Consider the following 14,225-nt stretch of genomic DNA (forward strand, 5'->3'; position numbering starts at 1 on the left):
TCATTTCTTGGAGATAACCTTAAGGCTACTATTCTCCATAACTCCCACACATTTTAGCTGAACCAATGCATCAATAAAATTAGTTATGCTTGCTCCCATGTTCTCCTGGGTAATGCAGTGTGAGAGAACCTGCATTCTGCCCAATTATGACAACTGTGCAGAGACCTGCTAACCAAATACATCTTCAAAATTTAGACCTCAGTATTTAAACAGGCAAGGCATCTTAATATGTGAAAGTAATTCAAACAGGCTTGAAAGCATGTATGAAAGTGGTTTGGGGGTTTTAGTAGACCAGAAGTTGAACATGAGTCAGCAGTGTGATGTGGCAGCTAAAAAATTCCAACATGATTCTAGGCTGCATCAATAATACAGTGTTCTCTCACTTATTGCGGGGGTTACTTTCCAGGACCACCCGTGATAAGTGAAAATCTGGAGGGAGGAAGGAAGGGAAGAGAGGCAGGGGAACATGGCGCTGCCTCCTTCTCCTGCTGCCATTTGGGCTCCTCTGTCCCGCCACCTGCACCCGACTGACACCACTGCCACTGTAAATAATTTTTTAATTATATTATTTTGGTGTTTATTAAAAAACCGTGAAACGGCGAGTCTGTGAAAAGCGAACCACAAAGTAGTGAGGGAAAACTGTATGGTGTCTAGACTGAGGGAAGTCAGTCCTACTCTTTTCTATTTCGCTCAGACCTTACCTGGATCTGTGTCCAGTTCTAGGCACCACAATTCAAGAAGGGTATTGACAGACCAGAAAAGGGCAACCAAAGGTTTAGATTTCACTTAAACATTAGGAAGAAGTTCCTGACAGTAAGCTCTGTTCAGCAGTGGAATACCCTGTCTCAAGAGTGGTGGAGACCTCTTCTCTGGAGGTTTTCAAGCAGAGGCTGGGTGTCCGCCTGTTGAGAGCTGTACTTCATCAACTAGGCAAATTTTCTGTAGCAACTATTGGCTTTCTGTTCTGTGTGCCATGAAGACTATAACAAAATGCATTTGTGCAATTTGCATTATTTCTTGCTTTTTCCAAGATGGAAGACTTTCCAAAGATTGGCATTTTGTGGGCAAGGACTTCCCATGTCAAGTGAAAAAAATGCAATAAAGTGAAAACCCTGGTAACATGAATGACATCGTTGACAAACTAGAGGCAAAAGATGTGGTCCCAACTCATTGGTTCTCTACCTCCCGATTCCAGAAAAACGTGTCTAGGTGTTGTGAGGATTCAAGTCAAAGTTACAATTCTGAAGAAAGAAATATAGATAAGCCATATGCTTCATGCTGGTTTTGTGGATGAAAAATGTATATAATTTTACAGAGAAGTTTCTTAATGGAAAGCATTTTTCACAAAATGACTCCGCATGCTGGTTGTTACAAACCAACGAAAAATTGTTTCTGCGAATGGACTCAAACTATCTGAATTAATCTTGGATAATGGCTTGGTGGCTAATGAAGCTGAGAAGATAGCTGCATGCTTTGAATCATTTCCATATTCCATTAAAATCAATGAGAAAGATGGAAGCACATGTTTAATACATTCAAATTGTAGCTGAATTGGGCACATAATTTTAAACAGACACTTATAATGCATATTCCGCTGTATGGACCTGACTTCTTTATCTACATTAGTTGAGTTCGCCACTTCAGTGGTAGGTTGCTGCTTCCATAGTAACCATCACTCCTATTGCCTGACTGCCTTCTTATTCATGGTATTAAGGTTCTGAAAAGCGTATTTGATGCCACTTTTTGTATATTAAATATCCTGGTTTACTTACAAACTGGAAACAGAATTACAATTGAAGGATTTTAATATTTAAACTGAAGAAGTGTATGCTTCCAGCACATCTTATTAAGCTCAACTGTCAAATGGCTGTTGTTAAAAAACGCATTCCTTTTTTGGAATAGAGTCCAGCAATGAAAGATCAGCGGTGAAGAAAATTCATCCTGCTTCACAATCAGCTGGGTGGAAAATAGACTGTCAGGAGAACTCTTTATAGGAAATTCTGTCTCTTTCCCTTTTCTCATCCACTATCACCTGCTCAGTGACTGGCGCAGTTCTTCATACATTACTTGGTCCTAATGATGTGAAAGAAGAGAAGAGAACAACCAAATTCATTCCATTAGGCAGCAATATTTGTACTTAGTTTTAGACAAAAATAATAATAGAGTGGCAACAGTCTGGTTCGACTAGACCAGGGGTCCCCAAACTAAGGCCCGGGGGCCGGATGCGGCCCTCCAAGGTCATTTACCTGGCCCCCACCCTCAGTTTTATAATATAATATTTTATATCATTTTAAATAATGTAATATATTGTATATACATATAATATTGATAATAATATTATAATGTTATATGATATAATACTAATAATACCATATAATAATATTAATTATATGATGTATATTACATATAATATTACAGTATAGTAGTATAGTTCAATATAGTAATATATAATGCTAATATTTTGCTATGCTAATAATATAATATATTGTATGTACATACAGCTGCTCTGAGTCCCCTTCGGGGTGAGAAGGGCGGGATATAAATGTAATAAATAAATGTAGTAAATGAATAAATAAGTAATTTTAGACAGGCTCGCCCAAAGTCTGAAATGACTTGAAGGCACACAACAACAACAACAACAATCCTAATTAACTTGACTATCTCATTGGCCAGAAGCAGGCCCACACTTCCCATTGAAATCCTGATAGGTTTATGTTGGTTACAATTGTTTTCATTTTTAAATATTGTATTGTATTGTTCTTTCATTGTTGTTGTTGTTTTGCACTACAAATAAGACATGTGCAGTGTGCATAGGAATTTGTTCGGTTTTTTTTTCTCCAAATGATAATTCGGCCCCTCCACAGTCTGAAGGATTGTGGACCGGCCCTCTGCTTTAAAAGTTTGAGGACCCCTGGACTAGACCATTGCCACTTGTTCATTATAGGTCTATGGAGAGTCAAGGTAGGTAATTCCCTAAAACTCCAGATACTAAATTAACCAGACACATCAAGAGGTTCCATTTTTCTATGTAAGAAGGCAACCAAACTTCCATTCTAACCCCCAACATGAAGGTAGGTGTGCTTGCAGGCACAGCAGTTCTATCAGATCAGACATACGCCATACTTGCCCAAGTAATGAATAGAGGATGTACTGTTCATAATGCTGTAACCCACCTCATTATTATTACTGTTTCAAAGTAACTACAAATACATGAATACTGTTTTAAACTGAAGAAATTACAGATCGTAATTTTTGGCTGCCACAAACTACGTTGAATTGGTTGAGACTCGATATATTTATTGAAAATCTATAGCAAAATGTGATGCAGGATGTCCCGTAAAAAACAGTTTAATATACCTTTTTCATGTTTTTATGATAGAACCAATTAGGAAATGACATTTATAACCCTGGAACAAAAATCATGTTACATAGTGTTATCAGCCTCCCATTTCCTGTTTCTTGGTTTTAATAATGCTTCAGAAAATTGTACTTACTGAATGTTAAACATACCTAATCCTATTTTTAAAAAGTAGTCCTTAAAAATCTGATGGCATGACTTGACAATTTTAGTACCTTGTCAGTGTGCTGCGAGATCAAAAACTTTGAACAACATTGCTTTCTTAAATCCTATTGAAATCAATGAGACAGTATGGTTGCTTACCTGTAACCGTGTTTCTTCGAGTGGTGATCTGTGGAATCCACACACATGGTAGTTACCTGCACCTGTGCAGCATTTCGGAACTATCACAGCTGTTTAAAATTGGCCATCACCCCGCCCTTCCTCCCCTGAGGATATATAGCACAGAGGCGGGGTTATGGCCTTGTTCCTTGCCGACGCAGCGGCTGAAGAAAAAAGCATGATGACAGCGGGGAGGAAGGGCGGGGTTGTGTGGATTCCACAGATCACCACTCGAAGAAACACGGTTACAGGTAAGCAACCATACTTTCTTCCTTCGTGGTGTCTGTGGAATGCACACACATGGTAGACTAGCAAGCTACACACCATGGATGGCGGGCGTCATGCCAACGTTGAAGATAGTACGGCTCTCCCGAAGGCTGTCTGATGCCTGGACACGAGGTCCACCTTGTTGTGGGTCACGAACGTCAATGGTGTGGCCCAGGTTGCCGCACGACGGATGTCGTCCAAGGGAATCCCACGGCAAAAAGCAGTGGAGGCGGCCACGGCCCGTGTGGAGTGGCCTTTGAGTCCAGCCGGGAGCTCCTCACCAGCCAGCTGGTATGCTAGCCGGATCGCTGCCACGACCCAGGCAGAGAACCTTTGTGAAGACACCGGCATCCCTCTGGTGTCAGCTCGGTATTGCAGGAAGAGATGAGGAGACTTCCTAATGTCTTTGGTACGGTTGACATAATATGCCAGTGCCCTCCGAACGTCAACCATGTGGAGAGACTGTTCGAGCTGTGTGGACGGATTCTGGAAAAATCCCGGGAGCACGATGTCCTGGGAGACGTGGAACAGTGTGGCAACTTTGGGTAAAAAGGCTACGTCTGTTTGCATGACAACCTTGTCCTTATGGAACCGTATATACGGCTCATCTGCCTGGAGAGCACAGAGCTCGCTGGCTCGACGAGCGGTGGTGACAGCGACAAGGAACGCTGTCTTCCATGATAGAAAGGAAAGGTCAATCGAGGCAAGTGGCTCAAAGGGAGGTTTCGTCAATGCGGAAAGCACCAGCTGGAGTCGCCATGCGGGTGGCGGCGGAGCTCGTGGTGGATAAGTATTCTTGAAACCCTGGAGGAACACTTGGACCAATGGATCCTGGAAGCAAGAGGAAAGTCCCTGGCGCTTGGAATACGCCGAGATTGCTGACAAATAGCACTTCCATGAAGAAAGGGCTAACCCTCTACGTCCTAACGACACCAGGAAGTCAAGGAGTAGCGGCGTAGGAGCCACCAGAGGGTCGGCGCCCCGGTCCCTTGCGAACTCGGTGAACTTGGCCCACTTGCGATCATAGGACCGCCTGGTTGATGGCCTGTGGGCCGCCGCCAGGATGTTTAAAACTGCTGTGGAGAGCGGCTGGGCCGGATCCTCCACACAACGAGGTGTAGCCAGGCGAGATCCGGATGCCGAAGGGTCCCGTGCTCACTGGTCAACAGGTCTGGCCGACGAGGAAGGTCGCAATACTGGCCCACTGCCATCGATGCCAGGAGAGGGAACCATGGCTGGCGGGGTCACCATGGTGCCACCAGAATGACATCCGCGCCGTCGTGGTAGATCTTGGCTACCACCCTGGACAGTAATGGCACTGGAGGGAAGGTGTAAAGGAAGGGACCTGTCCAGCGGAAGAGAAACGCATCCCCTAGGCAGCCTGTCCTGGACGGCCTTGCCCCCAAGCGCAAAAGTGCCGGCATTTGGAATTGAGGCTCGTCGCAAAAAGGTCCACAGTCGGGTGACCCCACTGATGGAAGAGGGCTTCGGCTGGATGAAGGGACCACTTGTGGCTGGTGCTGTGAGATCGACTGAGCTGGTTGCCCAGCGTGTTCAGATGGCCCGGAACGTGTACCGGTATCAGGCAGATGTTGTTGCGCAGACACCAATTCCACAGGGTCAGCGTGAGGGCGAGCAGCAACCGTGATCGCGTCCCGCCCTGTTTGTTTACGTACCACGCCACCGTGGTGTTGTCTGTGCAAATTTGCACAGTGTGGCCATGGAGAATGTCGCGGAACACTTGCACTGCCTTGTACAGAGCCAGCATCTCTAAGAGATTGATGTGACAAGTTTGTTCGGATGGCGACCAAAGGCCGCGTACCGAGAGACGGCCGGTGTGAGCTCCCCAGCCATCCAGTGAGGCATCTGTAGTCAGCATGCGGATGGCTCGGGAGTCCGAGCCACCAATGGAGCGAGAGCCGGACGGACGATGGCAGGTACAGACGCATGGAGGGGTTGTCTCGTAGAGGGTGAAAGACCTGCAGGAACCATGATTGCAGGGCCCTCATCCTTAACGGCGTCACTGCCGTAGTCGACGCCATATATCCCAGAAGAGATCTTACATGGCTGGCTGGGACGCAGGGCTGGTGTCTTGCTCGGAGAGCCGCCTTGCGAAGTACTGCAAACCGGTCGTCCGGTAGGTTTGCCCTGCGAGTGGCAGAGTCCAAGACAGCCCCGATGAAGGTGATGTTCTGAGAGGGCCGTAGGTTGGACTTGGTGTAGTTGACTACCAAGCCGAGGTCCTGAAGGAGTGAGAGTGTAAACTGAATGTGATGAAGGAGTAAAGAACGAGATTGTGCCACCAACAACCAATCATCGATATACGGGAACACCGTGACAGAATGAGTGCGGAGATAGGCCGCCACTGCCGCCATCACCTTAGTGAAGACTCTGGGTGCCGTAGAAATCCCAAAGGGGAGAACCCTAAAAACAATATGCTTCGCGACCAATGGCGAACGCAAGAAATCTGTGATGTCGCGGAGAGATCGCGACGTGAAAATATGCGTCGCGCAAATCAACAGTCGCAAACCACGCTCCTTCCGGCAGGAGCGGGAGGATGGTTGGCAAAGTCACCATCTGAAATGTGGGCGACCAAATGTGTTGATTCAAGGCACTGAGGTCCAAAATTGGACGCTGGCCTCCGCCCTTTTTAGAAACCAAAAAGTATCGCGAAAAAAAGGCAGAAGAAACAAAGCAGGGTGCAAGGGGACAATTGCCCCTTTACTCAGCAGAGTGCTAACCTCCTGGTTCAGGACCTCCGATGGCTGTGTTACCTTCACACAGCCAGTCCTTGGCTGGGCACAAAAATCAATGTCGTAGCCAAACTGGACTACATTCAGGACCCACTGGTCCGTAGTAATGGCCTGCCACTTAGGGAAAAAGGAGGCTAACCGAGAACCAAACTCAAAGTGCACCCCAGGCAAGAGCTGCTGCTCTTCTAGACGCGAAAAGTCGTCAGGGAGAGGACTGGCGTCACCACGTTGAAGAGTAGATCCCGACACCACATGAGGAGAAGACGTAAGAGGAGAAGAAGTGACGGCGCTAAAAACGCCGTCTGGACCTCGACTGGTACCGTCCTCTGCTCTGCTGCCGCGAGCGAGGAGGCTGCGTTTGATGTGAGGATTGGGCCGAGGTGGTCTGCGGGAAGGATCTCGATCCTCCCGTATAGGGTCTGCGAGTATAGGAGGAGGAAGAGGATGGTGTCCACCTACCCCTGCCATAGGAAGTATTCTGTGTCGTATAGCCATATTTATGAGCGGCTTGGCGCACGTCTTGCTTATGCTTAAGCTTGTCGTCGGTGTCGGGGTTGAATAGGCCGGAGTCATGGGCAGGCAAAGTTTCAGCTAAGGCCCTGCCTGCTTCTGAAAGCGTAGACGCCCTCAGCCATGCATGGCGGCGAATGGTAGTAGAAGTGGCAAACATGCGGCCTGCTGCATCGGCCATGTGTTTGGCCATGTCCTTTTGGGCTCTCGCCACCATCAAAGCCTCTTGATGAATTGCAGAAGCGTAGGCACGGTGATCTCGTGGCAGACTGGCAATATATGCCCCCATCTTCTTAGAGAGATACTCTTGATAAGAAGACAAATAAGCCCCATAGTGGGCTAAGCGAGTCACAAAGGCCGCCCCTGCATGGACTTTTTTCCCTAGGCCATCCAACTTTTTGCCTTCCTTATCGGATGGCGTTGTTTGAGTTGTGGCCCTTCTCCCCGTAGCCATGTCAGCGACAATGGTGTTTGGGGCTGGAGGCTTAGCGACCCATAGGGCCGTGGAAAGGTCTATTTTATACAAGAGATCTGCCCTCCTGGATACAGGAGCCACCACAGGAGGAGCCATATCAGGAGTTTTAGTTAACTGAAGGAGGTATGGAATCGCTGGTAGGACCGCTGCAGGCAGAGGGGCCTGCTGTTGTTGGTCCGAAGGAAAAAGAAAATCCTCTACTGGTTTTTGAGGAGGCGCAACCGGCACCTTCAGCGCCTTAGTAAGGCGAGACAATAAAGCTGAAAAGGCTGCAGTGTCAACAGATCCAACCGGTTCAGGCTGGTCCTGAGGGCATGGCTCTTGTTGGGATTGAGAATCTGGTGAGGCTGAGAGAGACTCCAAAGCCTCCACATCCAAGGCCTCAAGCTGGCCTGCTGTGGCGTGGTCTTTCCCTTGAAGGGAGAGAATAGGGGGCTGAGAGTGAGTGCGCTCTGGTACCAATACAGGGCCAAACACATAGGCTCTCCCTCCTGGGGAGCGATGCACAAAGTCCTCCTGGGCTGGGGTATAGGCCTGAGGCCCACCCTGCCAAGTCACAAGGCTGCTGGGGACGCTCCTGCGTCTAGGGGGCGACACAAATTGAGAAGAGCCATAATAAGATGGACTACGGGACCGGCTCAGTAATGGAGAGTCAAATAAGTCATTTGAAAAGGCAGCCGCGTTGAAGGGCAGGAACGGGCCCGAGGGGGAAAGCTCACCACCGCTTATGACTTTTGATGTTGAGGCCTCTGGCAGCCGCTGGGGCCTGGAGGCCAGCTCCGCTGCTGCCGCCCTCGGCAGAAAATCAGGCACTCCCAGTGCTCTTGCGGGGGCCTGCCTCCGCTTCGGGGAGGACTGCCACTTCCGCATCTCGCCCCGGCGTCCTCGGCATGAGGTACCCGGTCTCGCGAGACTTCTGAGTCGGCGTGGGCGGAGCTAGCAAGGAGCTGGATGGACGCGGCTCCTGCTGAGGCAGATGCCTCTGCACGCTTCTTTTTCTTTTGTTTCCGGCTGTGGCTCTCCTCAACCGGCCGGGAGGAGGACGCAGGAGCCGGAGAAGCGGAGCGTGGCCGCTTGGCTGGAGAGGTAAGGAGCGGCAAAGCTGGAGGCCCTTCCGGCAGGAGGGAGGTTGAGGCCAGCTCCGAGGGAGGTAAAAGCGCGCGCTCATAAAGGAGCGCTTTAAGGTGCTTCTCCCTGTTTCTTCGGGCCTGCGGGGTGAAAGCCCTGCAGGCCTGACGAGTTTTAACTGAATGTGCCTCCCCCAAACAGAAGAGGCAATTGTCATGGCTATCTGTGTTGGGCAGGTTCCCGGCACAGCCGGTACACTTTTTAAAGCCCAAAGCCATGGTCCTAACAAACAAAAAACCAAATAACTATTCAAAAAATAAAGAAACAAACCTAGAGAGTTCCCTAACAGCTAAGTTCCAAGCTGCGGCGGAAGAAAAAGGAACAAGGCCATAACCCCGCCTCTGTGCTATATATCCTCAGGGGAGGAAGGGCGGGGTGATGGCCAATTTTAAACAGCTGTGATAGTTCCGAAATGCTGCACAGGTGCAGGTAACTACCATGTGTGTGCATTCCACAGACACCACGAAGGAAGAAACAAATGTCTTTATGCTAGATTTGCTCCAGATAGGTTATTGAAATATTCAGCACAATTCTATGTATGCTTACTTTTCAAGTGGTAGAAGTGAGACAGGCCTTGATATTCAAACTACCATAAATATCAGACGAGAGGCTTCACTTATAGAAGCCTTCCCAAACCAGATGCCCTCTCAGTGTTTCAGATTTCAGTTCCCATGATCACTTCCCAATTAGCCAGTCCAAAACAGAGCCTCCACCACACTCTGGGGCAGAGAGTTCCACTGCCGAACAGCTTTCACAGTTAGGATGTTGTGAATGAGTCTTCTGAGTCTGTGAGTGATAATCGAGGGATCAGGAGAGGAAGGAAGAACCCTCGCGAGGAGGGCTCGCTGAAAGATTTATACAGGAAGAGAATCAGGGAGATAGATGAGTCTTCTGAAGAAGATTCATGTGGGGACTTGGGAGGGGATCTTGAGCTGGAAATGGATGCTGAGGAACCAGTGGTGATGAAGGAAGTTGGCATAGATTGGGCACGGGCTCTGGAGGATCTTGGGGAGGAATCTGGGTCCATGGATGCTGTAAATGCTGGAGAGACTTGGGTATCTTCAGAAGCAGATCCCACATGGTCTGCCTGGAGGAATGAGGGTAGTTCCACAGGTGCGGATAGAGTTGGGTGTGGACAGGATGATCTTGACTCTGATGAGGAGTTTGGGACGCCTGATCCAAGGACGTTGGCTGTTTGGAGCTCAGATTCTGATGCGGAGTTTGGGACACCTGATCCAAGGGCATTAGAGATTTGACGCCCAAGGAAACCTAAATAAATTGGGGATGTTGGGTCACTATGCTTTGCGTGTGGCAAGGTGTTGCTGGGCGCCATTGGGTTTCCTGTACGTGATTCTGAAGACTGGCTTGGGACTTTGCAACAGATGTAAGTTTGATCCGGGTTATTCTGCAACGGAGGGCTGGAATTGTGTGGGTTTCCCTGGACTGCACTGTTATTACTATTTTGCATTAGCTGCTGTTCGCCTCCGTTGTCTTGGCTCTTTGTGCCATTTCATGACGTGGACCTTCTTGTGACGACTTCACCTCTTGGACCTTGGACTGGAACTCAACTCGGCTTATCTCTTCGCTCCCAAACTCGGCTTGGCATTGTTTCTGTCTTTGTAGCTGTCTACTGTTGCTGACTACTGGCTTTGTTTCCGACCCTGACGCATTCTCCTTATCCTGACTTCGGACTGGCTTGACTACGTTACAGCGTTCTGCTCCTTTAATTCCTGGCTCGGTGTTTGTCTCTGCAGCGGTTTGCCGCTAACTCTTCAGCGTCTTCCAGTTTCGCTTGTTTTTGCCGCTCACAGCAAAGAGCTTTTTAGCCCGGTTTGGGTTCTTGTTTCAGTTTGGAATCGCTGTTGTACTTCTGGGTTTTGGGAAAGTTTTTGGGGCTTAATAACTGTTTGCCTTTGTTTGTTTTGCCATTTTAAGCCCGTTTTGAGCTTTTGGGCTGAGTTCAAGTATTCTATGTTAAATCCGGATTATATCTCTGGTTAATCCGGATTATATGCCAATTAATGCTTTTGGTGTTTTTCCTGCTTTGACTGCCTAATAATACTAAAGATTAAGTGTTTCAAGTCTCTGTTAATTTACTGAACTATTTTTGGACTATTACTTTAATAAACTATATTTTGGCTCTCAGTTGGCGTCTGACCTTTGACAAGGAAGTCCTTCATAATGTTCAGGTGGAAACTCCTTTCCACTCTACTATTACATTTGTTTTAACCACTGAAAACATACCTTTCTTGATACAGATGATTTCACTTTTTTAAAAGCTTCTTCAAAGTGTTTTTTGGTAATCTTAATTTCTCCTGTGAAGAATAACATGTATAACAGGTAAAGTATAACAGTATAACAGGTAAAGCTGATTTCAAATAATTTTCATCTTTCTCCATAGTTACGTCACCAGAATAAGGGCCATTTTGAAAATCTGACCTAGAAGTTCGCTGTTAATAATATATGATTATATCATACCACTTAGTAGAAGATAACACGTGTATTTTAATGGTACGTCATAATGAGGAAGATTAGAACCAGTGTTCTGGGAAAATTCACACAAGTTGGCAAGTTGTTTACTAGTTCTGTTCTGTTTGGAGAAGAAAACTTGAAGAACTTCATTTATGTTATCCATTATGTGCATAGAATCAAATTACATGAATCATGAGAAAAAATATCTGATCTGAATATCTATTTTCAGATATTTGCAGGTCTTATGTGGTTAACAATAATTCCCATTCAGCCACTGGTGATTCTAAGTGCCTGAGCAGAATGAGTCCCTCCACAACAAATAGTACTTCCATTTTGCCCTCTATTTGAATGCTTGCTACTTACAGGTCTGATGCAGAAGCCTATGCTTTGTGTGTGGTGGAGCTTGCACTAACTAGTACTACATTATTCCAGCACAACTCCAGCTAAAATGTAAGAAACAGGGCTTATATGTCTGATGTATATCCACTGAAGTGTGCTCGGTTTTTCAGGCTTCAAGTGTTAACCTATTCCATTTTTTAAAGAGGTGGAAGGAATCTCCCAAGACCAAAATCTTCCAAGTCTGGAATTACTCATTGCATTAATCTCTTAGCGTCTTTCACAGGAATGCTACATACTCCCAAGAGGCTAAAGGCTCCAGGAGTCAGAACAATGACTAATGTTTATTTTTAAGTCTACTGATCCGATCTAACTACGACATTCCTAGCTAAAGTGTCAGTTTCTTCTACAGCTTGCCATCTGAAAAGATACATCAAATGAACATAACCAAGAAAATGTCAACAACTAGGTGTATAGTTTATTTGTATTAGATGTCCATTCATGCCTGCCAGACCAAAAGGTGAAATCAGAATACGAGAGGCTAAATGTGAAGTTTTTATTTATTTTATTTTATTTTATTTCTCAACTCTAAAATGTAAAGGAGAAAAATTAGCACCTTATGTATTCATTCAGTGGATTTAAGTAGATGCTAATTAAATATGCTAATAAGAAAAATATTAACCTGTACTGCTTCTTGAATTATTTATAAAGCTGCTACTTTGAGAGGAAAATAGTGCATATTAGACATTCAACAACAAACATCTAAGTGAGAATAATTCTACTGTATTTCCAAAATCCACTGAAACAAAAGGAGGCATTTGTATTGCTGAAATGCAAACAGGCTGATTTTATGATATTTCCATGTGCATTCAGAAATTAGCTGATTGTGATGTGCCTGCTTTGAGTCACATTATTGATTTTCAAGTAGTTACTTTGCTATTTTGGAAGCCTCTTTTCCAAACACCCAGTTGCATTTTTGTATGCTCTTCAGTCAGTGAATAAGCAATGAATGACGTTTACTGATAACGCTGTTTACCACATTTTTTTGTGAGATTATAGGTTCTTTAGAGACAACGGGCATAAAGACTCTGAATTTTTCCTTTTAAGTGTTTTGAATATAAATCCAATACTTTATTGCTGCTTCTTTTGAATAGAATTGGAAAAGCACTGATGTACTTTTAAAGAATCTTCTAATGAAGTTACTGCTGCTTACGTTTTCAAAATAAAAATATATATACAAAATTAATAGAGCTGATAACCTCACATATTAGAATATATTTTAATTCATTTGTGCAGCCAGGTATTGTGCAAATACTACATTAACATTTAAGATAATTTTGGGGTGGAATCCTCTGCTATGAATTTATTTACAAACGCTACCTACTACAGAGCACAAAATGTCATAAGGAGAGGACATCAGCAGTGAGAGTCAAGCACCTAATTTTATGCCACTGCTGAAATGTGAATATAGGCCACTGCACTCAAGATTCACCAATGCAATGAACTAATAAGGCATTGTTATTTATGGAACTCATTTCCCAACTTGCAAACTATTTGTCTCCTTACTTTACAGACCACTTTCTTGGCTATGATCTGTTGCTTGCCTTCCTGCTAATCCTTGACTAAATTTCAGACTATCAACTTAGGTTATCCTATACCTCAGACTTAAATGTATTTCTTGAATAATGTAGGTGTTCTGAGAAACTTGTGTCCACTTGATATGTAAGGAAGAAGCATCATGAACTATTAGAAATAGTGGGAATGAGAAGAGAGGCTATGAAAAGATACAAATCTTAACTCTCTAAACTGGAGTTTTATGCAGAGACATGAATATTAAAGGCCCACCCCATCATAACAACCCCCCCCCCAACAAAAAACGAAGCAACAGAAACCCTTTCCTGTTCCCCTGATTGGCTCTGATCTATCTCTAGCAGCAGACTGTGTTCAATTTCCTTCTCTTTACCTTTCCTGTTTGTGGTACTGAACGCTGCCATTTCCTCTTTCAGGGCACAAAGAGAAGCTTCCCGCACTAAAGCTGAAAGATCTGCCCCCCTACAAAAATGCAGAACAGAAAGACAGTCATTTTGGGATACAATTCTAACATGACAAATGCAAAATACCTGCTGGCTGATATAAAGAGAGGAGCAGCATCAAAATGTCATCCTACAAATGTTTAAAATCCATCTACAGATTTAAAAAACCTGTTCCTTAGGATGGGCAACTGCAGACAATGATTATTATTCATTCTTATCTCACTTGTCCAACCCGACATGAGACACAAGGCAGTTTGCAAAAGCTGAAACAAAAGCTGACATCCTGTTTGTATTTTCTGATGGCTTAAGCTAAACTTGCATCATTGCAACTCATTTCTAGTTTTTCAAATAATTTCTGTAGTGCTTTGGGGACTAAAAGAACTTGGAAGCATACGCTTAGTAGACTTAAATCTACTTCCTCAGTAAAAGTCTATTTTTACAGTACTTGTAAAGACTGGCATTTTGTTTTGACTATAAGTAATGAACTCCTGCCCCAATTCAGCTTATAACAAGCATAGACACCCCCACAATGAAATGAAAGAGACATGTCCAGCTATTTTCTTGAAGCTGAA

The 14,225-nt window shown here is 45.2% G+C and overlaps 1 protein-coding gene across 2 annotated transcripts in view; it reads right to left on the minus strand.

Moving 5' to 3' along the window:
• Positions 1 to 1,509: 1,509 nt before the first annotated feature.
• nvl (nuclear VCP like) overlaps positions 1,510 to 14,225 on the minus strand; it is a 55,028-nt gene continuing 42,312 nt past the window's right edge. For both annotated transcript variants that reach the window (XM_003216096.4, XM_008125945.3), the window contains exons 21-23: positions 13,584 to 13,672; positions 11,057 to 11,127; positions 1,510 to 2,073 (exon numbers count right to left, since the gene is read on the minus strand). In XM_003216096.4, the coding sequence (XP_003216144.1) occupies positions 2,029 to 2,073; positions 11,057 to 11,127; positions 13,584 to 13,672 (205 nt within the window). In that variant the 3' untranslated portion in view covers positions 1,510 to 2,028. The remainder of the gene's footprint in view (positions 2,074 to 11,056; positions 11,128 to 13,583; positions 13,673 to 14,225) is intronic.

This window comes from Anolis carolinensis, chromosome 1, assembly GCF_035594765.1.
Source record: "Anolis carolinensis isolate JA03-04 chromosome 1, rAnoCar3.1.pri, whole genome shotgun sequence".
NCBI lineage: Eukaryota > Metazoa > Chordata > Lepidosauria > Squamata > Dactyloidae > Anolis > Anolis carolinensis.